General features: G+C 48.1%; 6 protein-coding genes across 6 annotated transcripts; 3 read left to right on the forward strand and 3 right to left on the reverse strand.

Moving 5' to 3' along the window:
• Positions 1-2,079: 2,079 nt before the first annotated feature.
• On the reverse strand, positions 2,080-3,465 carry KD926_009690 (PTH11-like integral membrane protein; the record flags this gene model as incomplete). The annotated part of the gene is made up of 5 exons (XM_053095728.1): positions 2,080-2,551; positions 2,634-3,007; positions 3,062-3,129; positions 3,180-3,216; positions 3,274-3,465. 5 exons carry the CDS (start codon positions 3,463-3,465, stop codon positions 2,080-2,082), a joined length of 1,143 nt encoding a protein of 380 aa, XP_052960257.1.
• A 4,358-nt stretch (positions 3,466-7,823) lies between these two features.
• On the reverse strand, positions 7,824-11,421 carry KD926_009691 (uncharacterized protein; the record flags this gene model as incomplete). The annotated part of the gene is made up of 3 exons (XM_053095729.1): positions 7,824-11,096; positions 11,163-11,270; positions 11,332-11,421. The coding sequence occupies 3 exons, from the start codon at positions 11,419-11,421 to the stop codon at positions 7,824-7,826; spliced, it is 3,471 nt and encodes a 1,156-aa protein (XP_052960258.1).
• A 1,733-nt stretch (positions 11,422-13,154) lies between these two features.
• On the forward strand, positions 13,155-14,256 carry KD926_009692 (oxidoreductase, short chain dehydrogenase/reductase family; the record flags this gene model as incomplete). Its single annotated transcript, XM_053095730.1, has 5 exons — positions 13,155-13,459; positions 13,519-13,828; positions 13,894-13,949; positions 14,035-14,143; positions 14,224-14,256. 5 exons carry the CDS (start codon positions 13,155-13,157, stop codon positions 14,254-14,256), a joined length of 813 nt encoding a protein of 270 aa, XP_052960259.1.
• Positions 14,257-19,444: 5,188 nt separating this feature from the next.
• KD926_009693 (Ras family protein) lies at positions 19,445-20,445 on the forward strand (the record flags this gene model as incomplete). Its single annotated transcript, XM_053095731.1, has 4 exons — positions 19,445-19,456; positions 19,631-19,745; positions 19,823-20,098; positions 20,207-20,445. 4 exons carry the CDS (start codon positions 19,445-19,447, stop codon positions 20,443-20,445), a joined length of 642 nt encoding a protein of 213 aa, XP_052960260.1.
• A 1,089-nt stretch (positions 20,446-21,534) lies between these two features.
• On the reverse strand, positions 21,535-22,784 carry KD926_009694 (flavin adenine dinucleotide pyrophosphatase; the record flags this gene model as incomplete). Its single annotated transcript, XM_053095732.1, has 3 exons — positions 21,535-22,180; positions 22,277-22,443; positions 22,569-22,784. 3 exons carry the CDS (start codon positions 22,782-22,784, stop codon positions 21,535-21,537), a joined length of 1,029 nt encoding a protein of 342 aa, XP_052960261.1.
• A 507-nt stretch (positions 22,785-23,291) lies between these two features.
• Positions 23,292-24,121, forward strand: KD926_009695 (GMF family protein; the record flags this gene model as incomplete). The annotated part of the gene is made up of 3 exons (XM_053095733.1): positions 23,292-23,430; positions 23,686-23,816; positions 23,930-24,121. 3 exons carry the CDS (start codon positions 23,292-23,294, stop codon positions 24,119-24,121), a joined length of 462 nt encoding a protein of 153 aa, XP_052960262.1.
• Between the last annotated feature and the right edge of the window lie 2,344 nt (positions 24,122-26,465).

Raw genomic sequence — 26,465 nt, forward strand, 5'->3', positions numbered from 1 at the left:
GAATGAGTGTATCTAGGCACAAGGGGGCAGCCATCGCTGATCTAAATTTCCCGTAAGAATTCTATGATCAGAATATTCTCGCAGACCCGGTTGAAGCACGCACAATTGGATAGGTAACCGAGGAGGGTTTAGGTTGCGCAACAGCCGATATGAGCAAGGTGGCCATTCCACATGAGCGGGACCAAAGTCTCCAAGGGCCTATTTAGAAGCGTCGTGGCCTTCCTTTGTACGTTCAGTCTCGCCTTCAGTGGAGACGAAGCCTTCGACTACCGCACGTATGCGTCTGTTGTGTCTTGTGCTTCTTTTACAACGGAGCCCCATAACGGCAAGAGACGGGAAGAATTTGAAAGTGCCATCGAGATGGATATGAACCGAGCCTACGTGTAGTCCTTGTTGAGTCTCGAATCCAACCGTTATAACGTGTTTTGTATCATTTCTGTCGTTGGAGGAAAGATGCGCTTTAGAACCTCTGTAGGGTAAGGTTAGCCTGAGGTGATGTCTAGGTCAAAAATAAGTGAAAGAAAACAAAGTAATACTTGATCTCAACCGCGGTGATCCGTGGATCCTAGAAATGGATGGGTGGATGCTCAGCTTGTGTCTGTTAATGGTCAGTCATGTCGTTGGGCTTACGGCTTTCTCTATTTCATCGCAAACTGCACTTGTGACAGTCGACCATCACGCCCCGTCGGGGCCATTACTAGGGGCAACTTCTCCAAGGAAAGACCCTACATATTGAAGGGGGGCTTGAAAGGAAGTTTGAGAATCTGCAGCAGAGCTTTGGTCCATGATGAAGGTGAAATCCTATAGGAAAGACGCAGTATGCGTACGAATCCTCTTGTCTTTCTGTTCTTGAGCTTGGCTGGTAAAGGATAGCAGCCGAGCGACGAGAGAACCGACTTCCCGTAAGTACGGTGCGTGCGAGGTGACTCACTTACTCTTCGCTTAGCGATATAAGCTTCTCGTACCAGCGGAAATCCAAACCCGCTCGATGACCACATACGTTCCCGTCTAGTAATCAGCATTTGAATGCACGGGTCAAAAGGACACCATGGCCTTGTAAAACCCGAAGGCGATTCGCTGCATTGCCAAATACATGCAACGGACAGACATGCTCCAACAATCGCTAGCTTTAGCGACGAAAATGAGTAGGAGGCCCCAGAACCAAGTAGCTTCTTGAGGGACTCGATCTAGACAAGGAAGACGATGGTTAAACAGAACGATAGGGACCGGTCAAGCCTCGACCAGCCACTGTGACGAAGGGTAGATATCTGCCGAAACACCAAAAGTAGAACGAAGCGGAAGGAGCGTACAGCGCCTACAGAGGGACACGGCAGGCGTGTAGCACGCTGCCGATTTAGTTGCGTGTGTTTTTATACTGCTTTATGATCTGTCTAAGCATTTGAGGCTTTATACGGCGTACGGACGCAAGGTTATGCTTTGATCGGCGAAGCGCCTGTATAGCCTATCGTTTCAATAGATAGGCTTCATAAGATTAATAGATTCTTGATTGATTGACAGCCTTGGAATGGCTTTGGAAATGGCGAGAAAGGTGGAGAAACCCTAGCCGTTGAAGCATGTGAGAGGCACTTGAAAGGAATGACTGCAGAAAGATCATATTTCTGAAAAGCTTGCCCTACGCAGACATCAGAGCTTGGGCCAAATCCCTGCCTGACGTGGCTCGGCTCGGAAAGCACCTTCAGGAAACACCTAGAAGCATTCTTGCGTCGTTGGTCAAAGGTGAGAAGACTAGGAAACCGCACTCCTCCTATCTTACCTAAATACTCTTTAGTCATGTAGTTTCCGCATTACTCAACTGGTTTTGCTTCTTGTACCCTGAGAATTCTGCTATGGAGAGAAAAAGACGGAAGGCTGAAGTAGTCGTAGGTTAGTATATGAAGTATGGCCAACAGCACTACGTTTGTGGCAAATAACTAGGAATAAACTATCCATATTGCGGTGGTCATCATATATAATGTTCTCGAGGGAGATCAAATCATTCAATATATACATAAGTGGGAAAAAATGAAGGATTAGATAAGAATAAAAACCAGAAAAAAGCCAACCCAAACCCAAAAAGAATCATACATCCATAACCAACCTCCTCTGACTCGTTTCCTCCTCATGAACCGTACTCTGTTGTGTCATTTCAGTCCTCACTTCAATCCCCCCTGCACTACTACCACTATATCCATCCCCATGCCCATCCACGTGCGCCTGCGCCGGACCCTGCACATCGACATCAATCGTACACAACCCCAGATCCCGATCCTGCGAATAAAGCGCCATCTTCGGCCCCGGGGCCCTGGACCTATTATTCATGGTCGTGAGGGTCCGTCCGCGCGAATACGGAGTATTATAACTCTGCGTGGAGAGCAGCTTCGGGAAGATGCGGCTGACCAGGGGGCGTAGGAAGGGGAGACAGGCGCAGATGATGGCGACGTTGCATTCGGCAGCGGTCCAGTAGGCGGCGGCGACGTTGCTGTAGGATGTGTCTGGGCTTTTGGCTACTTTGCGGAGGCTGGAGAGGCGGAGGATGCTGGTTATGACGACTCTGTTTGGTATTTTGTTAGTATGGTGGGATTGGGGCGGGTGTGGTGGCTGGGGCATTATGTGAAGAGGGTGTATGTACGTACAGTCCACCGATAGCAAAGACAGTCATGAGCGCGAGTTTCTGTATGCGCGGAAGTTGCAGATGAGAGAGGAGGGGCATCGGCATGATGAGCAAGGCCAGGTCAGTTGCGATGTTCATGGATGCGTTGAAGAACCATATTGCCTCGAAACTGAGACAGGAGCCTGGGATCTCATGGTTCCAGAACTTGGCGACGGGGACGCAGTTGACGTAGCCGCTGACGACGGCCCAGGTAGAGTAGATTGCCACGATGGCCATCGTGATGTAGCAAGCGATGCGGAAACCGTGGCCCGGGAAGATGCGCAGATACTGGAAGAGAATGGAGAATTTCGTGCAGGCGAGACTGGAGTTGTACATGGGGATGGCGGCCCATAGACGCTGAGGAGATGTTAGCGGAGAAGTAGTAAGGTAAAGTTCTGGGGGAAAGCTTACTTTTAACTGTTGCTGATTCTCATGGGCAGAGAGCTCGCTTGAGTGTCTTCCGAGGCCGTAATGCGTTTCTATGGCTAGTCAGGTATAGGTATAGAGTTATAGAAGTTTAGGGACTGACCGGATGCCACTAGACCGAGGTAGATAATGGAGAAAACCTGTTGATAAATTAGCAATAGCTCAATCAATGGGTAGATAACAGAAGGCGCTCTAACCAGAGAAAGAAGAATTGTCCAGTCTTCACGACCAGTAATCTTCATCAGTCCAATGCGAGCTAAGAATCGCATTGCGACAGTGACGGCGGCGATTGCTGTCAAGACTGCCGTGACCACCAAAGCTCGTTGCCCTCGGCTGGCTCCATCGTCTGCATCCCTGGGGAAAATCATATGGCGAAAATCGTCGTTCATTCTGAGCAATGGCTTGACCGCAACAACTCGCAGTCCCTTTCAAGATTGTCCTTCGATATAGATAGTGGAGTGGACCGGCTATCCGCGTAGAAGTACAGTCTTCTGACTACTCAAACCCAAGCCAGGGTTAGCAGCTACTTTTGGTACAAGATAGCATCGAAGCTTGCGACTGGACCTGGGGTTAGTCAAGTAGTTGGTGGATTGTCGGTCTCTCGAAGGATGGGTCTTATTATATTTCCCGCTGCCCGCTACCCCAAATCCAAGAATTGCTAGTCTATCAATAGTGCATGAATTCTTGTAGAAAAGCAGAAGAAGCTCACCGCGCATTGACCGTTCATTTTCAGTCTCGCTTGCTGAGTGGCTGCTAAATATTTGCAATAGGGGAAAGTATGACCTGAGGCTACTTGGTCCCCACATGCGTCGTGGGCGAGGTGGGTGCGAGTGATTGGCATCAACGTCGTGTCAATGATGCCTCGTTTCGGCGGTGGACAGTAGTGGTTCCATGGAACGCTGGTCCTGTCTTCTGCTAGAATTCCCCTGTCAAGAATGACGCTCGAATGTCTGGCGGCACATTGCGGATCCGTCGGCAGTGCTGAAGCTTATGATTCGGCTGTCTTTGCTCCACCGTAAAGCCGGTTGCAACTTTCACCGTCGTGTTTGAATCACTTCGCATGAACAGTGCAGAGCATTATTCTTTTCTTCCCTTTTAAGAACGGCTGAGTGGGCGATTTCACCCCTGAGGCAAGTAAATTTAATCAATAAGAGGGCTGCGAATGAGGTTCGCACAATAGCAAGATGTTTAATGAATTCTCGAGTCGTGTCCGAATACCCGATAGTCCTAAGCACGAATCATGGAAAACTCTCTTTTCTGATGACGAACATCAGATCCGCTCATAGTTTCAACTTGATGAAACCATCGTGCCACGAGCCTGCTGGTGGATATTCGTGATTAAGCCTCCTCGGACTTCCAAGAGCGTTCTAGCAAGCGAGAGTTCGTACCGGAAGAACAGGTTAGTTATGCAACTAGCACATAGTGCAGGTCTGATCGCACGGTCCCTTCTCCCCTTGGGATGATCACTCCTTGTCTGCCATACATTATCTTGTCGGTGAACATGAAGATGTCAGTATCGGGAGTGGCGGTGGGTCTGCAACCCACGAGAATTTCCTACTCCGCAATGGGATTATTGACGGACTAAATGCCATTATTCATAGCTGAATTGCCTCAGACAAGTCTCAAATGGTTACTGAAACGTCGTCACTAGTTTTACTCGGATTATTTAGAGGTCGAAAAGGGCGGCTGTAGGTATGTGCCCCGAGTTTGCCGAAAGTTCTCACGAAGTTAATGATGAGGTCAAGCACGCTCAACATTTAACTTTTGGTGGACCTAAATTGACGGAGACTCGAGAGAAATCATCTGGAGTCTTTTAAATAAGAATATCTTTCCTACTCTGTACCCATTCCCCGACAAAGATAATCTGATGCATTGAGGTGAAAATCTTCCAGCATTGTCCGGAGTAGGCTCAAATAGTGATCGACAAGACAGAACCTTGAAAAAGATCCGAGGATCGATAGACAGTTTGACGGTGCCGACTGGTTTCTTGGCACTTGACATCTTTTGCACAATCTAACGGCGCCACACGGTAGTTGCATTTTGCTTTTGTTATCTGAAGTCGTGATGATCTACCATGTGGATGAGTTTCACGGTGCCGATCATGATTGAGAAGCAAAATTGGCTTCAAATTTTCAAGTTAATTGCAGGTATGAACCTTATATGTTTTTCATGGTCTCTAGACGGTGTCATGGTAATCGATAAAGACGTACGCTGCTGGCGGAAAACTCTCCCGACCGAGGGAGGGAGCAGACGTAGACCGAAGCCACCGTTATCGCGGATCTGTAAATAAATCAGCGCACGCAAACCACGTAGCACATGGTTGAAATATTCCGCATTGTTCAATCAATGCAAAGCAAATTAGCTCTAGTACCCAGTCGCCTTAAACCCGCTCGCAAATCCCGATCAGACGAGATTGAAGATAGAGCCTCGTGGACTTCTTCCACGAGCCCGTGAGACGATCTGATCCATACCGATAGGAGAAATACATGCATGGCGCATGCAAGTATAAGGAGATGAGGGGGACACAAAGGGGGACGAGAGTCGATGCCCGAAAACGACATGCAGAAATAGCGTAGCAATGCAGACACGCTATTGTTTCGCAAGGCGATCAATAAGAATGCAGGGCTCTTGTCCCAGCCGTGTGGCACGAACGCCCCTTATTGAAGCCGTAGGGCAATATATCTATGCATCCTACGCTTATTGACGCAAAAATTTCCTGATCTTGCAGTGAGTACCCCGTAGGTTGTAGCTAGTTCGATTCGATATCGACCCCTGCAGCTAGCCCCGTGATTGTGCATGCTCCCGATGCTTCCAGAAAAAAGCAATAACGAGGACAAGTCTATTGTATACGTCATTGCTAATTTTGTCCCCTCGACGGCGCCCTCCTTGCGTGGGGACAACACTATGCAGTTCCCGGGCTTCTGGGATAGCAGATCACACAATGTCAGCTCATTCGGCAATATGGGAAAGAGTAGTGCGACGGACGATCCTTTGAGGTGTCATAGACCTAACCCATAATAATAACGTAGCGTTGACTGCTGTCAAGACTAGTAGCGACGATCGGTTAGTGGGGAGGAGAAGAATGCAGAAAGAGAACTGGACTTGGCTGGGTTTTGCCCCTGACGATCACCTACCCGCTGTCCTCGTGACGGCTGCATCGTCAACTATAAAAATGTCATCGATTGTTTTTTCCGGGATAATTCTTCCGATTCAATGCTTATAGTGCCTGTCTACTCTGCAATAATGATGCAATTATCGATGAACGAGAAGAACGAGACACACTCGAGTCACATATCTAGATATTATGTATCAGCCCTGCTTGTCAGAATACAATGTTCTACACCTAGGCCAAGCTACCATAGAAACAATTTATACGTTAGGGGAGATTTTTTTGTAACAGATTGAATTAGTTTTCTTTCTTTTTTTTTTTTGTTTTTCCCTTTTAACCTTTTTTTTTGGTTCTGCACCTATCCACTATCACCCCGACTCTCATCAAATTCCCGACTCTCATCAAAAGTACGACACCCATGCCGCTTAGAGCCATCAATCATTTGATATGCCAGATGGACAGAGTTGAATTCATGACAAATCATGGCACTCATGCCTCTTCGAGCTATCAATCACTTGATACCCCAGATGAGAGAACGTTCACACCTCGCTTTGTATCCCCCCACAATACATCCACCAACTACCCCACACCACACTCATCGGCACCATACTAGCATTCCCTTGAGGAGCTGCGGGAGGAGGAAGTAGTTAAAACAGGCGTAGATCAAGAGCATGTTGGATGAAGAAGGGAACAACATAAGGGTGTGCTTCAGTGTGGTGGATGTATTGGTACTCACAAGCGAATGCCGCCTTTTGGCTGGATATATGCATCACCAATCAGCCTCTCCAATGCCCTTTCGGTCCAAACATCAATCCCTCCAACTGTTCCTTTCTCGGAACTGGTACGGAGATTGGCTGGGAAGGACATAGTCAAGGTTGTATTAGTCGCCAGCGCTGGTTTCGGAAGAAGGACTTCTGAAGAGCTAGAATGGCGGGTTCCAAAATATTTGTACCGTGCTGGGTAAGTAGAGCACATGTACTTTATCGGGCACTTGGATATCCCGCCGAGATGCATATATCCAGCCAAAAGGCGGCATTCGCTTGTATCACCTCTCCCTTCCCAATCTGGAGCGATTGAGACTAAAGCGACAGGACATCCTTATAACACGAAGTTATAGAGCGCCGCCGCCCTTCCACTTACCCGGCAACAGCAAGCTGCCGAGCCTCCGAATCCTCAGCATGTACCAAGATACCCCCCAAACCAAACTCAGCACATCATGCTCTCCTCTATCCTCTCACTGCTATCTTCCCCCTTATATCCGTTGTTTAATCACTCCCTCTTCCCTCGGGTCCTCATGTTTTTATCGTGATGCTGATGGGGACAAAGGATGCGGGCAGGGGGGTAGTGGTGCACGTTCGTGAGTTTCAGAATATTGTTTGTTTGTCTTTGTGGTGGGTGGGCTCTTATTCTGAAACCTGTGGGGGTGCACACCTGAGGTATGAAGACCAGGGACTCGAAAAGCAGATACATGCATGTTTTCACCAAGACATCATACAATGCAATAAGAAATAACGACAAAGGAAAACAACAAAATATCATGACATGGCAAAGAAACAAAAAGAAATATTAAAAAAAAAAAAGAAGAAATTGATTTCGTTGGGGAGTCAGTCCCCTTGTCCTCCACTGCTATCTTCACCTCTACTCATCACGTCGCTCCTTCCTCCGCTTTGTCAACTTTCTCCTCACCTTCCTGCCATTTTCCTCCTCCGGCTCGCGCTCCTTCTCGGTCATCTTAAAAAGTGCACGAGCTCCATTTCGGGCTTTGGAGATGCATTTCTCAAGAAGAGCCAAAGGACTGAACCGTCTCCTCGGTGGCTTTACCCCCAGCCGGTTGAAGGAGTCGTAGTCTGCCGGGAACGTGCATTCGGAGCCTGAATTTGAGGGAGCAGGCTCAGGTTCTGCAGGCTCGTCTAGCAACGAAATCCTCCTCCCACAGTGGCATCTCTTGTCTTTGTTGGCCATCGTGGAGAGGGATCGCCTAATTGGCAGCGTCGTGCGGAGGGGGGTTACCCTGTGCCGAAGAGCCACGGGCCGTCTGAGATTGGCTCGGGATCTGCGTGTTCGCCATTTGGGAATTTTACGTCCCAGGGTAGGCGACGGAGGGAGCGGCACAGCAGCTGCATCTTCTTGGGAAGAAGATAGCTGCAGGGTACTAGTGACAGAATCGGTAATTAGAGAAAGGCTCCCGCTGGAGACCATCCTCTCATCGCCGTCGAAAGAGGCGTTGAATTCGTCCGACACGATCGAGTGATAGGTGTCGACGTTGTGTGAGAAGGTGCCCGACGACAGGCTGTCGACGTCTGAGCTGTCTGACAGCTCAGGCTCCCAAGGAAGCCGTATCTCGTCGATCTCGCGGGAGTACAGCGACGTTGGCAAGTCTCCGTCAACCTTAACCCACTCTTTTTCAAGGGCAAGAGCAGGAACAGGCCCCGAGTCAAGTAGTACGGGGTAGACAGTGACCTGCACATTGGGACAGAGTCCCAATTTATTATGACCCAGACCGTCCACTTTACGGTACGGTTCTGGGCACCATGGTATGAAGTCTTTGATCCAGCCCATGCTCAAAGAGTCAGACTTCGGTGACTCGATGAGCGTCGCGACCTGCGACTCAACGGGGTCTGGATCGCTCAACAAACAGTCCTTTCTCGAAACGTCAGTCCAGGTTTCTTTCAATTCGAAATCCGAATTCAAGTCGGATGCCTGAGGCTCGGAAACTTTACCTCTGGGTTTGCCCCCCAGATCGATGTTCCTCAGCTCATCGGACATCTCTATGTCCTCCCAGTCGGAATCGGAATCCGACTGAGAAGAGTCCGTAGCTGAACTGAAGACGGACTGATCAGTGCTAGAGTCCCCCTGCTGGGACTCCTCATCGGTGAGGATCGCGAGCGGGTTCCTGGTCACTGTCTCACCGTTTTCTGGAGACAGATCATCCACCGTCATGATCTGCCTCAATGGCGAGGGCTTCTGACTTCGGGTCCTGACCCGAAAGTGCTCTCGCCGAGAACGCAACTCCCTTTCCAAGCCGTATGATGGGCTGCATTTTAGCTTGCAGCCCAGGCGTCCATTGTTGAGTATGTTTCTCTCATTCATTTCAACATCTTCCGTTTGTTCATCCACAACAATCGAGCCATTCTCTTGAGGGTCTGCAACCCACGCACCATACGGGGAGTAGAACTTGAATGTCCGCCCGGTAGCATAGCGTACAAGCTCCGTGACTCTCTCAAATTGGGTCTGGCGCTTGACCCCCTCCTCGAGCATGACAATGACAGGGTCAATGAAGAGCTCAGCTCTGTGCATTATGGACCGGAAACGGTACTTGTCACTGCGCCCCAGTCTTTTGCGGGGCACAGACCGGACAAGGAGAGAAACTTCCGGGGGCGTGTCGCTTTGCTCAAAAACAGGGGCCCCTAACCAGTTATAATGATGAACTATGGGGCCATCCTGCTCCGGGAAGTTTCTCGCCGTTTCATCTTCACCGCCGTCGGTCGACGCCAAGCCAGAAGGGGGAGTAGCTTGCATTTCCGGGAAACCGTTCATGTCTGTTGACATCAGCCCCTGGTCCATGGCCCAATTCTCGCCTTCGGGGAAAGAGTTATAGAGCATACCTCGGGGGAAACCGTTCTCATCCCGCGCGACGACGGACTCTTCGTCGTCGCCGTCAGCTTCGTCTGCCCAGTCAAAGGCAGACGGACGGAGGAGTTCTTTTAGGCGCTCCTCGTTCTCCTGTTCCTCCTCTTTATCGAGCGCCCAGTCAAATGCGGCAGGACTAAATAGATCTATTGCGACTGCGTTCATTGCAGGGACAAATTCAAATCTATCGTCCTCATTAGCAGCAGTAACAGTAAGCGTGTTATCTACTTCATCCGCACCGTCTTCCTGGTCGTCCATCTTCTTGACACTCGGGATCTCCCACTCGGCGTCGGCATCGACTGTGGTAGAGTCAGTATCTCCAGTCTCCGCAACCTCCTCCAAATTGGTCTGTTGAGGAACGGATCCGGGCTCAACGACTTCATAGTCGGGCTCAATCGGGCACCCTCCTATCAGATTGAAGACCTTCTCAGTAGCTTCCGAGAGATGAAAGTTAGAAGGGGGAACAACCGGGGGTACTGACTCTGAAGCCTCGTCTAGGTCCGTCTGTGGCTCTTTCTTAACGTGGTCCTTGTAGAGGAGCTCGTTGATAAAGTCACAAAGTTCCCCGTTAATACCCTTCGCACGGTTCACGTCGTCCATCAGCTTGATTGTGAAGTTAATCAGCACGCGGAGTTGTGCCCCGTTTGGGATAAAGGGGGAGACGGTATAGGCTTTCAGGGCATCCATGCGCTCACCGTATAAGGTAGAGGGGATGTTGATATACTCCACCCCCTTCACCTTACCATCGTCGCCGTAGACCCATTTGACACCGCTGTCGTTTTCGGTGACTCCATTTGCCACAGAAGCAATTGAGGAAGAAGCATTCAAAAGGTTCCATTCGCTGTCGCTCTCCTTGGCCTCGTTCACTACCTCAGCAGAAGAGGAAGAGGCCGAAGTATTCACCACCTTGAAGTCGGTCTGTGTCTGCTGATGAGCGTACCCATCTTTAATAGAAAAACATGTAAAAGCAGACTCGACCCCCTTGGCTTCTACCAGCTCGAGGGTAGCGTCCAAGAGTTCAGAGGTAGGGGGGATGGCAATGGGTTCCTTCACCATGTCAACCTCATTGACAGCCACCACTTCCGACGGGACAATAACGAAGTCCTCATCTTCCGTGTCATTGACAGCCACCACGTTCGACGGGACAATGACAAATCCCTCATCCTCAACGACATCGACGTTGATCACCACGTCCCACTGGGATTCAACGTGGTTCGAATGGTCAGCAGCCATAGTTACTTCTTCGTCCAACTCAGAGGGATTCTTGAGGTTCCGGGAGGTCTGGAAAAAGAAAGTCAGATTAATCAAATTGATAGTATAGAAAAATTGAAGAAATATCCAAAATACCTCAATCAATTTGCCGGTAATATGTGGATAGATAGTCGTGATAAAAACCCAACCGATCAGTTGGAAGACGATATTGGCCGTCCTGGAGTGGTAGGGGGGATAGATGTTCTGAAGAAAGAAGTTAGGTTAATCAGGTTGATGATCGATAGAAGTAGGAGATTTGTTCTACCTTGGAAAGTGTGTAGAGGAGCTGCGGCAGAAGAAAGTAATTGATCCAGTCGTAGATCGAGAGCATGTTCGATGGTGTAAGAAACAACATAAGGATAAGCTTCAAAGTGTTAGTAGATGTATTGATATTAATAGAAGAAAAAGAGTAGTTAGAATGCTTCATGCACGATAAAAGAAATCGTGACTGCTTTCAAGCTGGTAGAAGCACTTTGAAGCTATCCTTATGGATGGGAAGAAAGAGAGAGAAAGAGAACCGTAGGAGCTGTAGGGGTAGAAGACAGTTTTTATATGAATGCGCCCCAGAGGGAAAATCTGAGGTCGCGACTACATCCAGGAACTTTTCGGTCAAGGGATCTGAGATGGGGGAAGTTTCCAGTGGTGGTGGTGCCTTCTGTGCCTTCGGATTGGGCCTTTCGAGGTCTACTGGGTGCAGTTGCAGGAACATTCCGCCTCAGGTCGCCAGCTGGACGAGGCGGGTGATCTATGTCCAGATAGGGTAGGGGCTACGTATGCAGTATCAGCTACTGGCTTTCTTGGGTCTAGGTAGGAATTTTTCTTCTGGTTTAGCATGATCGGTATAGAGAACGAAGGCTGCCGGTGGGAAGCTACCAGATGGCTTACTAGATGGCCAGACTGATGGTCAAGGTTCTATCTTTACAGTGATGGTGTCGTAGGGTGATGTAATATTCCAAGTTCATAAACCTCTTAGTTAGCTAACTGTAGGATGATTAATAATACTCTTGTTTCATCTTTTATTTGTAGAATGATCTATATTTGCTGTATGAGAATAATGGCCTGAACAGTGCCTTTGTTTGTGGCTTTGTTGTACAGTACTAAAATTTAGTTGCCAGTAGCCACCTTGTTGACAAAGCAGAAATCTTTTGTCTTGCGACGTTTAAGGCACTTAAGGTTACCTACCACAAAGAGAAGTCTCAATACATTTGGTTATTAGAAACTTTGAGCCCTCCCAGTTGTTCACTCTTTCTTACTATCTTGCCAACCAGTTCATTCACTTCGGCAGAGGGGTTTCAGGATGGACCTTTTTTTAATTTTTCTACAGTCTAGCCTTCATGGTTTGTTGTACATATCCATGCATATAATGATTGTCTAGCTAATGTGTTGGTGGATAACAACCATCAAGCTCCTAGGGGTGTGAATGCTTCTAACTCAATGCAGTCTTCCTGGGTAAATGAGCTTCATGAAGAATGTATTCCAAGAGTTTCAGTTGGTAATCGCTGTTTTTATACTACTGGCAAGCAGTTATAGAAACCTCTGTTCCTAGATGGTGACAATGCACTAAGAAGTGTGCCTGTGCAACTATATATTTCGGCCCCCAGTTCTCGCCGTATATACAGTCTTATTTCACAAGCCCCTCAACAATGTTACATTATCTGCAATGACTATCCCAAATCAGTACGTAATGACAACCCCCAGGATGCACTGCGATGCCACCGCAGTTCTATACTTCGGTCCTAAGAACCATTTGGAAAAGAGACCGATCGGGCAAACCTTCAGCCGACCAGACAGGGAGCCCCGCTGCGCCGAAGCCGAATCACGGCAAGAGCTTCCCCGCACGTCATCGTCTGCCTATGATATAAAAGACTGTATCCACGACCCCTCGATCCCGCGGGAATTTTGAATCTTTTTGTTTAGCTCCGGTCTCTCAATTCAATCTACTTTATGAAATACCTTAAAGCGGGTATTAATTCAATTAGACTTCTCCCGCGCTTCGTCTCCCCATCTCCCTCCGGAATCCTACACTCCGCATTTCCTCGAACGAACCCCAACAACCCGTTCCGCCAGCCGGCTTTTCTCAGACGCACAATGGCCACCGCAATGGGAAAGCGCCTCGAAGGCAAGACGATCCTCGTCACCGGCGCATCGTCGGGAATCGGTCGCAGCACCGCGCTGGAGTTCGCGCGCACCTCACCCAAGAACCTCAAGCTGATCGTGACGGCGCGACGTCTCGAGTCCCTGAACCAGCTGGCGCAGGATATCAAGCAGGAGGTCGGTGAGGGCGTCAAGGTTCTGCCCGTGAAGCTGGACGTCAGCAACCCCGAGGAGATCAAGAACTTTGTGCCGTCGCTGCCGGCCGAGTTCAAGGAAATCGACGTCTTGGTTAACAACGCGTACGTTCTATCCAAGCTTCAGTACCGGGCCCATTTCGCAACTGACCAGAACGACATAGTGGACTCGTCAAAGGCGTCGCCAAGGCCCCCGAGATCGCCACCGAGGATATCGACACCATGTTCACCACCAACGTCAACGGCCTGATCAACATGACCCAGGCGATCCTGCCGATTTTCCAGAAGCGCAGCGACGGAGGCCGTGGTGACATCATCAACATCGGCAGCATTGCAGGCCGCGAGGCCTACCCCGGAGGTAGCATCTACTGCGCCACCAAGGCGGCGATCCGGGCTTTCACGGACGCGCTGCGAAAGGAGCTGATCGCGTCGAGGATCCGCATCATTGAGATCGACCCGGGACAGGTGGAGACGGTAAGACATTGAATTTCCCGTACCTCTTCATCTGAGACTAGAGGCTAATGTGGTCGATTGTCTAGGAGTTCTCGGTTGTCCGGTTCTACGGTGATAAGAGCAAGGCTGATGCAGTCTATGCGTGAGAACCCCCTTACCCCTTCCCGAGTCTTTTTCCTTGTCGGGTCTTTACAGCATTGAAAGCAAAAACTGACAACCTTTCGCAGAAACTGCGAGCCCCTCACCCCCGAGGACATCGCCGAAGTCGTTGTCTTTACTGCTGGCCGTCGCGAGAACGTCGTGATCGCCGATACTTTGATCTTCCCCAGTCATCAGGTCAGTAGATCTCTGTCTGCACTGGCATATCCACGTTCCATAGTCAGCCGTTTGCGAAAAGCCGTACTAACTACTCCTAGGCCTCCCCCACCGCCGTGCACAAACGGTCTTGAAGTTATGCATGTAGCCAAGATTTATGAGCGAAACCAGGCAAATATATAAACCACTCACGTAGAACCCGCCATTTAGACAGGAAAGTTTGACATGAATAATGTATCACATCTCATGAGATCATACCACACCACTGCCACCATATTATTATAAATCGCGCAACTCAACCAAATCAATTTTTGAGACATTTGTCCCAAGTGTATGTCACACAAGAGTATCCGTATGGATATACATACTACCTACATATGCATATACTATACAAAAGAATAATCCCTGCCCATGTAGCACGTTCTCTCGAAACAACCATTAATCATCCTCCACGACTCGCCATCAGACCGACAGTTGACATCCGCACCAGCGCGCCAATCACCCGATGCGTGGGCAAACCCACACCCAAGGCGTGATATGATAGCGCAGCGCTGCATCCGGACGTGTCAACTGTCAAACAAGATAAGAAAGTACATATGTAAACGGGCGGGCAGTCTAGATTTTGGGCCGCGTGGGGATTGGATGTTGTGTTGCGTACTACCACCGAGAAGTAAATTTACCGATCAGATCTGATATTTAATTCTAACTATAGAAACCAAATCAATGGAAGCCATTCCATACATACATACTGACGTAATTTAACCACCACCACTAGTTACTGTTAACTGCCAGGTAGTAATAGAAAATCATTAATCCATCCAACTACCTTCCCCAAACACTCAAAACACCATCAAACCCCAATAACACCACTCATCCACTATATCTCCATCTACCCCATAACCCCAGCACAAAAACTCCCCCTCCCCACCTCCCTCGGCACCTCGAACGGAGCGAATCTACCGCTCGAGCTCGTATCGAGGACACGTCAAGGTTAAATTTTGAGAAACGCAGAACCATGGACGGAAGTGTTCTGGAAAAACTCTGATAGGTTCTGCAGGATTTGGGTTCTCGGGTATCGGTTATAGATAGACAGACCATGCTGACCTAGGTTATCTACGGTGTAGCCATCAGTCAGGCTGTCTTGCAACTAATCCGTACATACAAGTTAGTATGTAGAGGGTTGGGGTAAGTGGGTTAATTAAATTACTGGGTGTAGTCGATTATTGGGTTTGTGTCTGTAGAGAATAGGATATGTTATCTACGGGGTACATACAGCGTGCGGAAGTGAGGATGGATGGGGTTACGTCATAGCTGGACTGTAGTTAACTAACTAGATATATTCCATCTGAGAATTGTGTACGGCGTACGCGAACAAACCAGAGTATCCGTCCGTAGTTACTCCGTACAAAGTAAAATAGAATCAACTACTGATTCGGTGTACTCTCCGTGGAAAGCCCGCCGTAGCAAAGCATACACACCACACAGAAGGAGATGATTCAATCCAACCACTATATCCCAAACCTCCGGACAGATGTCTGATGTCATCAATAGGAATTAATCTAAGAGACATGGATAGGCCCGGTTAGCTATACCTAAATAATGAACAAGAATACTAGATGGCAGGAAAACCATCTGGGATTCCCACTCCTGAAAGACTGAAGTGAAAAAAAGATGGCTGGGCTGATGATGATAGACACGGTCCTGGTGAAAGCTAGTCCGTAGTTCCAAGGGCAAAAGGCCCCAAAGAAGCAAGAATCACGGATGATCGGATGCGAGATGGGTTCCTGCGGAAAACGAATTAAATATCCGTATTAATATCGGGATTAAGATTAACATGAGGATAATACGATTATAATTTACGGATATAACCACAGTACGGAGTAAAGGCCACACACAGCCAGACAGACGCCAAGAAGGGCATCACAGCCGCTTTGCCTAAAACGAGAGGATCGGCCCATTTGAAAACCAACGAGAAGAGCTGGCTTTTGGCGTTCCAAGTTTCATTGCGAGGAATTTCGGATAAGAGTTGGGTCGAGGGTTTCATCGATCGGAAAAGAGAAGACGGTCTTTGGGGCGATGTCATGAGTATATTGCATGGTGGCTGGGCTGGACGGCTCTATCTGGTGGTAGCCGAGTCCGAAGGCATTGGAACATTTCTCCGCGATCAGCATTCTTTCAGAATTTCACGAAGAAAAGTAAGTTGGCAGTTGGCATACGGAGTACGCCAATGAAGAAATCTCCCTGGGGCAGAAAACTGTTGGCCTCGGAATATTGCCCTTTCTATCCGTACGTCCAAGCTGATCTTCTAACGCTTAGCTAGCACCTCCCAGCAAGTGTGTGCCAGTGTGGCTACGTGGTACTGTGTGTTCCAAAGAACCCAATATAGAAAGATCAGCAGTAACAATGCAATAATCCTAGGACGGACGCACGATGATGCAACCAGATGGGTTCCGTGTGGACGAAAACCGAGTGAAGAAGTTCCGGAGGCTGTGAGCGAAATGCTTCGGGTTTAAGGTTGATATAGATCACATTGGGGCGTGGATGCTTCTGGTCTCCAGACCTCCATGACAGGCACAAAAGGACAAAACGAATTGATGTCGAGAAAACTTAGGCTCTCCATCCCTTTCATTAAGACCAATGACGATCGAAATCGGAGTGCGCCGTGGTTGAAAGCGCAAGGGATCAGACCATTTATCATTGGGGAGTGGAGGCGTGGGGAACCGAAAACTCTCCTGGGCCTTAGATCGTGGACTAACAAATTTGGCCGCAACGCGACATTCACGCGATTCAGGGCCTCTGTCCTCCCCGTGTGATACAATCCGGAGTACGCCTATGGACAAGGTTCAAATGTGATCCGTCAAGAGATTCAGGGAATATGATGTAAGTGCCGGTGAGACGGCAAATTCGCTTTCTGGTCGTTGCAAGGCGAAATGGACGTTTCTGGAAGCATCGAGCAACGGCCACGTCCAGGGGTTCGATCATTGTATCATTTTTGGTTACACAATGGCGTGAGTGGATTGGGCAGTGCGTAAAATCCAGGGTGTTTGTTTCCCACCTAGCAAGAGTCGATAGCGATGGTCCGACCATGATCCGAATAATTACTGTAATATGGCTATGAAAATTGGTTCGGATGACGACTAATTAAAATAGATGAAGCCGGCCAATGCCCCGATGCAGATTCGGGCCTTACGGTAGAGGCGCGACCGGCGTTCATTTGTTGCTATTCCCAAGTTGATTGCTTCCTCCGAGGCGTTCAACTCAAGGAACCTTCAAGTTCAACCTGCATGCTCCGCGGTCGAGACGGAGTACCTAGTTAGAGTTAAACTGATTAAACCCACTCTGCATGAGCAAGTGATTGGTTTGTCTAAGCTGCGTACTCGTACACCGCAATCCGATGTGACAAACGGTTACAGGGGAAGAAAGGGGGACCCAGAGGGGAGAGAGGTGGATGGGGGGGGGGGGGGGGGGGTGAAGCATTATCAACAGCACGCTAAGAAGTGGAACTGAATTGAAGATTAATCTGGGAGGGCTGGAACTGGAAGCATTGAAAGGAGGTTGGCAAATAATCGGGGCGTAACGAACGCGGATTGGCCCCCTTTTCCAGGGCCATCCCATCCACCTCTTTGGTGGGATTTCTTGATTTTATTTTTCCTTTTTTCTTTTCTTTCCACCTTTCATGTCACTATTGAATGTGATGGTCTTGGTCAGCGCTGAAGATCTTTGGTCATACGGAGGATTCTGTACCACTTCAACGGCATGAAAGTGGGCAATTCTTCTTGCATCTCTTGAGGATGGGTATTTACTATTCATTTACGGAGTACTCTGTAAGGTGCTGTAGTCCAGACTGGCGGGTCCCCTATGGAGCAAATTAATGAAATCAAATGAGATGAATTGGAATCAATCAATAGGACGATGAAATAAAGCAACCGCCACGCGGATGCACGGACTACTGCCACGCACCCTTAGTCAGGGAACCCCTTAACGCAATTCCTGACCGAGCGGGCCACGCTGTATTCTACATAAATTATCACTTTTTTATACTCGAATATCTCAACAACCATGAGACCATATAAGTTAAAATTAAGTACATATACTAAAAGGATATATATAAAGTATATATGAAAATTTGAACTACTTTTATCGACTACTTAGATCAGTAAAATATATTACACGAGTATTGTTTGTAATTTAAAAAAAATCCTAGATTATAGAGCCATTATTAATCTGTAGATTTTGAAAAGACGTATACAGAATATGAAAATAGTGGTTACTTTATTTTACTTTCAAGTATATTACAATATTCTTTGGTTGTTGAGATATTTGAGTATAAAAAAGTAGTAGTTTATATAGAATACAGCGTGGCCCGCTCGGTAGGGGTGGCCCGCTCGGTCAGGAATTACGTTAACTAATAACTATTCTCCCATAATGAGAATGTGATGGATTGGATTGTTCGCGGTCTGCAGTACGGAATACTCAGTTCATCTCTTTCCCCCTCTTTCTCTCGATCCGATAACTACAGACAGATACTCGTACTCATTTTGAATTTCTGCCGGCTGCTCCTGCCTGTACGGTGTACGCAGACGGTGTACTCAGTAAGGTCTCTCTCTCTCAGTCTCCCCCCTTAATCATCATTCCATCCGCAATACCAACACCCCCCTTTCCCCTCTCTTGCTCCACTCCCGATTTTCCCTTCTGTCTTCTCCCCCCCCGTTTGGTCTGTTGTGTTTCGGAGCAGTTCTTGTTAACCCGCTTTTTCTTCCTCCCCTAGACGCTTTTGGGTAAAGAAGAAGAACCAGCTCCGGGATTCTAGTTTCGACAGACAGAAGAATAATAACGAAAAAGAAAAAGAAAACAAAGAAAAAAGGAAAGCGACAGGTGCAGCTTGCCGACTCGCCTTCAATTCCCGCCCGCCTGCAAAAGTTCCACGAACCCCCCCTGATCCTCCCACCACCGACTCTCTCCTTCCCTTCCCCCCCGTCCGCTTCTTTAAGCTTGGCCTAAGTCGCTAAGTTGACCCGCCTTTGCTGTGGATTTTCGCCCTTTAGTTAGGCGCCTTTTTCCTCTTAATATTTTTTTTCTTTTTGTTTTCGCGCGAAACTCCCGAGGACCTGGGCCCCGACCTTTCGACCCTACCGCAAAAGAAATTTGTGCTTTGCTTGCTTGCTTGCTACTCCGTACTACTTGGTTATCTGCCTGACTACTGCTCTCTCGACCCGCTGTCATCTTTTTTGTGTTCTCTCGTTGGGATCGCTTCCGATCACCGTTTCTTATTTCCCTTTTTCCTTTCAAACTGAACGTGTCTCAGGATCAGAGTCCGTCGTTATGGCTTCAAAGGTAAGCCCGTCACCTCTCTTACGCCTCGTTTTCCCGTCCTCGGTCATCCCCTTTCCCTTACTGCAATCCCGCCCTTCCGGACATTTCCAATCCATCCCCTCGTCCTTGAATGAACCTTATTTATCACGCGAATCGACGAGATTCAATTAGCTTACGGTCGGATGATGTCTTTAGTTTCTAAGAGAATATAAGCTGGTGGTCGTTGGAGGTGGTGGTGTCGGAAAGTCTTGCTTGACGATTCAATTAATCCAGAGTCACTTCGTGGATGAATATGACCCGACAATCGAAGGTGGGCGCTACCGACCTGGCACTCTCGTGCTCTTGAGATCCCCCGGCTTATTTGGAACCCCCGTGTTTCGCAAACAGATTCCTACCGCAAGCAGTGTGTCATCGACGATGAGGTCGCTTTGTTGGACGTGTTGGATACGGCCGGACAGGAAGAATACTCAGCAATGCGTGAACAATACATGCGAACCGGAGAAGGTTTCCTTTTGGTCTACTCGATAACATCCCGCCAATCCTTCGAAGAAATCATGACCTTCCAGCAACAAATCCTCCGCGTGAAGGACAAAGACTACTTCCCTATCATCGTCGTTGGAAACAAGTGCGATCTAGAGAAGGAGCGAGCTGTGACGGAACAAGGTTGGTTGATCGATTAAGGGGGATGGGGCTGAACTTTTTTATCTTGCCCCCATTTCTCACCCCCCTACCGCAAATCGATACCGAGCTGACAATTGTCCGCGTCTACAGAGGGTGAAGCTTTGGCTCGCCAATTCGGCTGCAAATTCATTGAAACGTCGGCGAAATCCCGTATCAATGTTGAAAACGCCTTCTACGACCTTGTCCGTGAGATCCGTCGCTACAACAAAGAGATGTCGTCGTACCCATCAGGCTCGGGCGCATTCGGTTCCCGCGCCCCCGAAGGCAAGATGGACGTGAGCGAGCCCGGCGACAACGCCGGCTGCTGTGGAAAGTGTATTGTTATGTAATTGGGGAGGAAAACCGAGCATTGAACTTAATACCATAGGATTTTCACAAAGGCGCGCGCACCCACCCACACAAAGTCGAACATACGAAAGGATAACCCCAAAGAAACCCATGAATGAGAGAAGGAAAACCCGAGAGAAGAAGAAAAGAACCACAAAATTATTTCTACCCTTCGACCTATAAAGAAAAGACGACCGACAAGGATACAAAAAAGGTCGTTTTGATCGTCGGACACTGATTGTGACTTTGTCGACGCGTTGATTTCTTGGATTGTGAACTTTATACCACACGAGGCTCCCTTCTCAGATGATGTCTGCTTTTTTTGTTCTTCCACCACCGAAATACCTCCCTCCCACAACCTAATGCTATCATCGTCTCCATGAACGTTCGATTCCCCCTTTGTTTCTTCAGTTTTGATTGTTATTTATTTTTTTGGGAGAGATTGTTCTTGATAAATCCCCTGTCCGGAGGGGGGATGAATGAAGCCTGTCAATAGAATACTTGTGCAATTATATAGGTACAACGCTATTGTCATGGTCCGGACTTTTATTTCATTTGGGTATTTATTCAAGGACTGTCAAAACGTCATATTTCTTTTCTTGTTCTCTGCCATTTTCTTCCAGCCATGTGTATCGATCTATCTATCTATTATTTGTGATCTGTGGACCATAATATTTATTTTCTTTTTGACTGCTCTTGTTTCTGTCGCCGAAGCGTGCTCCTTTCCTTTCCCTTCAAACTGACATTCTTTCGGCCTGCCGGGATAAGTACTGCATTCTGATGTTCTGAGGATTCGACGTCATTCTGCGATTTCATCCTGTCTACCCTCATTTCACGGCATGCATCAAGGATCGGGTTTTTTGGTTTTTGGTTTTGTGTACACTTCTTGAATATATTGGTCAATGTTACTTTTTTGGAAGCAATCGTTGAATATGCTGACCGTGAAGGATCTACTAGGAGAGGTCGCCGTACGACTAAGGTCTAGGTAGTGGTTTGATATTGGTGGTCAGGACGATAGGCATATAGATTCACAGGATGGTATTTCTAAATAGGTAGTCACAAGGTATGTATGCATGAATATGTTTATGCAATCACTGAGAATACTCCTTCGGCTTGCCTTCCTCCGTGTCAGAGGGCGGGTCAAGCTCATCCTCCTGGGCGACCTTCTTGCCCTGAACGTTCTCCTCGACCTCCGCGACCAACGAATCCATGAATTCCTTGTCCGTTCCGACCAACGTGACCGTGTTGCGCTTCTTGCCCCAGCGAGGATAACTGCCAACCTTGATGCCCCGGGAAGCGGTGCGCGTAGCCAGGTCCGTCAGGTACGGCGCCACCGTGCTCTCCGGAAGTGGCGTGCTGATCAAGTACCGGTAAATGCCCTTCCCCTCGGGGTTAGTCAGGCGCGGCAGAAGCGACGGCTTCAGGTGTTCGAGAAGTCGTTCGAACAGACGAGGCACGCCGGGAAGAATGTGCACATTGCCGTTCACAATGGCGATCGGCACCCACATGTCCTCGGCCACGAAGACCGCCTGCTGTTCCTCGGGGAGGGTGCTGTCATGGGGGATCTCGACCATGCGGAGTTTCGCGGTGAGGTTGGGCGACGGCGTGTCCCAGTCGAATTTGGGCTGCATGGGATGAGGCTTGGAGAGCTTCTTCATCCGCTCGAAGGCTTGTTGGTGGAGTTTCAGTTTCAGGTTGAATGCCTTGGCGATCGATTCATAGGTGATGTCGTCGTGACTGTGGTGAGTTGATTAGCTTGCCCGATCGCGTGAATCATTGACCAGCCAGGATGAAGCACATCCACGGGTTTCCAAAGGTCATGCATGCACATACGTCGGCCCAATCCCACCACTAGTCACCACGAAATCATAATTATGGCTCATCCTCCGCACCGCCTCAATGATCTCACTCTCATCATCGGCGATCACCTCCACCCGCTTGAGCTGAATCCCCAGCGAGAAGCAGTATTTGGCCAGGAAGGCGGAATTCGTATCGATGGTCTAGAACACATTCCGGATTAGGCAACACACACAAACCGCGACTCCCTAAACGAAGACCCCGGGAAATGAAGAGAGAAAAAAAAGAAAAAAAAAAAAAAAAAAAAAAAACCAAAAATCGAACATACCTTTCCGCCTAACACCTCATCGCCGATAATCAGACACGCCGCCGTATGTATCGTCTTCCGACTGTTCAGCACCGCGGATGATGTCATTTTCGGGAACGGGTTGCGAAAGGGCGAGACTATCGAGGCGGGGGTCGGAGCGGTCGCGGTCGAGAGAGGGGAGGTATTTAGCGTCGGGCGGGAGAGATGACGGGTGAGTTGATTGAGACGACTGAACATAAGGTGGTTAGGGAGGAAGGAAGGTGGAGTGTTATGCACTGGAGTCTGGAGCAGGAGATGAATTTGGAAGGGAAGGGAGAGAAAAGGCGGAGAAAGAGGGAAAAGAGAAGGAGAGAGGGAGGAGAAAAGGCGGAATGGAACGTCTGGTTTGATTTGCTTGTTTGGGTTTGGTTTGATGGGCGGAAGCGGAAGTGGGGAAAGTTTGGCTGTCCGTTTGATCTTTCTCTCTGTGCCTCTCTCTCTCTCTCTTCTCGTGTCATTCGTTTCCGGGTGTTGTCCACGCGACCTGCTTACGTTTTGTCTTGTTGTGTTTAAGATATCTGTTTGTCGGAAATACACAATCTGCTACCGTATACCCCCCGGAAATAGAGGAGGAAACAAACCGATCTCGTCATGGTCTGTTTAACCCGCGTATCCTATTGCCCCGCATCGCATTTATGCCGTCACCAGCATTCCTGGGGATCATTCATGCTATGCTCACACCCATACCTATAACTGATCCTTCGGATGCTGACGCTGACGCTGACACTGGCTTTACTACTACAGTCTGAATCCCGATTATATTCCTTCTCGCCAGAGACGAAGGAGCAACTGCGCAAATTTCGTCTCGGCACGTCTCGAGCTAAAGATCCTAAAGCTATCATTTGTACGCCTTCCTTTTTCTCCGTCTGCCTCGCTCGCTCCTTTCGTTTCGACTTTCTGTCCCCTCTACCTACAATATGAGATATTCGGCATGGTATCTACACATGGAAATGGAATAGAAACCCCGTCAGCGCAAAGTTAGACCCAGACCTATACATCCATACTCCTACCACGATCTCCAAACCAAACCCACCCAACGAAAAAACCTACTCGCAAAACACCAAATAGGATAGCCAGTTAACAGCAGAAAAACAAACAGACACAATCGACAGCAAGAACCAAGAAATCCGTCCCGAAGATGGCGAAGTCTACACGAAAATGGAAGACCTCGTCGACGAACTCCCCGAGTCTTCGCCGCGATTCATTCTTCTTAGTTATCCGTTGACTTTGGTATGACATCCCCCCTTTGCTTGGATAGGTTGGCTACAACATCCCAAGGACTCATCTCATATACCTTCCGGGATTTATGAGTTTGTATACTAACGAGAAATAATCTAACACAGGCATCCGGCCGTCTCGCAGTCCCCTACGTCCTTCTATACTACCTCCCCGTGAACTGCAACCCAACCGCACGCATGATGTACGCCGGCGCCGTCGAGCTGATGCGGAACATGGCTGAGGTGAACCGCGTGATCGAGGTGACTGAGGAAGATGAGATTGTCGGGATTGAGGAGAAGTTGCAGAGTCAGGATTAGGTGAGTTTGACTATGTTATAGATCATAGATTGAGCCATGGGGTGGGGTGGGGCTACGGTTTTTCTTTGCTATGTTGTGTTATGTTACAAGGTATAGGGAATCTAGCGATTACTAGGTAGGGTTGGTTGGTATACTTAGGTAGTGATCTAGGTATACGTAGGTACCTTCCAATGGTAGGTATGTAGACTTTCAACTCAGTCCACCTTCATCCGGATGACCATGACCAAAACCATTTCTCGGGATTTCATTTATCCCGGACTTGGCACATACGAGAGAACCGAATTCCTCTATACCACCATGAATAAAGCATAATCATGATAACACCGAAGACCGACCAGTAAATACTCTAAGGTATGTACCTAGTCTATCAGACGTCACAGGCTCCGCGGAGTACTATGGTATGGCATATCTATATCGCATCTGTTTAAAAACACCAAATACTTGGCCGTTTGCCTCCCTTGTAAGGTTAATAATAATGGACCAACGTACGCTCAAGAACCATCTCTCAGACATCTAGAAAGTGTCCACAGCACAGACTACCTACAGATCTGTAGACCCGATACCTAATACACCATGATATCTCACTCGCCAGCTCTTTACCGACAGTTCCAGGTCTAGGCTTACATATTTCTTCCTTTTCTGGTAATTGAAAACAAGCATGACATAGGATTCTCGGTAGCTTCTAAATGGAGGGGCAAGGGAGAGGATTCATCCTGGAACTCTAAACTGGAGTCGCTGTCCAAATAGAGTCATCTAGCTGGGGATTGAATTCCAGGTTGATAGACATAGTATAACAGATTAGGAAGGTTGAGTAGGTATCTTATAGGTGTTCAAGGATACTCACAGGAAGGATTAATCTGCTCCGTGGGTGTTGGTTTGTATCTAACTATGACTTCTGTGAACTTTACTTGAGCCATACACACACAAACATACAACACACCATGTTGCATGAGTAGACATAGAACTGTCTTTTGTACTGTACTTTCTTGGTGTACCTTGGTAGGTAAACTAGATATACCCCGAAGCCCATTGCAAATGGAGCACGCACGCACTCACTCCACATCGATGGCCGAGTAACAAAACCCACAACAAGAATATATATAAATTACTACATCTACTAATGACATCCCGAGAAATAGACAGACTGTTGTTGATCAGAAACAGATCCTGGTATGTATATACAATACTTACGTCCATCCATCTATACTGGTTGATGCCTTTTTCCTCGAGGGGCCTGATCTGTTCTTTTCCTCGAGGCGTATTACAGCTCCCTGAAATTGAGGTGTATGAGGTTGATATGTATGTACCCATGTACTGCACATAGATGAGACAACGAGATAAGAAATAACAAGCAACACATAAGATCAACCAGATCATGACGTGTTGAGACAGGTGGTAACTAGCTCTCCTAGGTAGGTATGTATTGCCGGATAACCGATGACGGAAGGAAGGAAGGCAGGAAGAGAGACACTCCTGTTGAACTGGGATGAATACCTAAGTAACTGTCTGAGCTGGACACAGAAATTGCAAGTTGAGGTCTTTCGATGGTCTAACCAAGTGGGTAGACTAGAGATGATGATAGGGTTGAAGGGTAGATGCCATTTGGTTGACGGGTCGGAGTCTGAGGTAGGTGAGCTGATGGAATGTATAAATCTAACGATTCCTCATGGAAGAAGCTTTAAGGAGGCTCGAGAGTTCTTTCATTTGTAGGAGGGTGAAAATCGCTTGAATTGTCGCAGATGGCATTTGGACATGCCAGTCCTTGTTGATCCGTTGTATCGCGAGTATGGTGATCACAGATAAAGTGGAAAGAACCAGAAGAAGATAAAGGCGAGACGAAATGTAACGATGTGGAATGGGTGGGGGTTGTACTCGAGTGTGATATTAGTAGGAAGAGAGGTTGGGATTCGGAGGTGTTCCTTTAGCTCTTGGTTTAAATTGATTATACTCTTCTTTGGTACTGTGGAAAGTGTGTTTTTTTTTTATTAAATGAAAGGACATAGAGGATAGTATAATTCGAAGTATATGGAAAATTACAATCACTCTCAGTTACGTACAAACAGATTGTACAGTTCAACAGACAACTAAGATTTTCTTCCCCAACTGCAAGCATACCGAATAGACAGCAGTATGCATTGTCCGTACAGGCCATCCCGAATAATCACTCAGCAAATAATGAAACTACCAGACAACCCCCAAACAGACCATGTCTATCAAATTGTCCATTCCCATCTAGAACAGTAAAACCCCATCCACCGTGGACCCCAACACGATAGTCCACGCCTCAAACAACAACCGCGGCCCAAATCCCACCGTCCAAGCGTAGCCTGGTCTCTGGATCAGC

This window comes from Aspergillus affinis (genome assembly GCF_023601865.1).
Source record: "Aspergillus affinis strain CMG 70 chromosome Unknown NODE_6_length_556011_cov_87_064024, whole genome shotgun sequence".
Classification (NCBI taxonomy): Eukaryota; Fungi; Ascomycota; class Eurotiomycetes; order Eurotiales; family Aspergillaceae; genus Aspergillus; species Aspergillus affinis.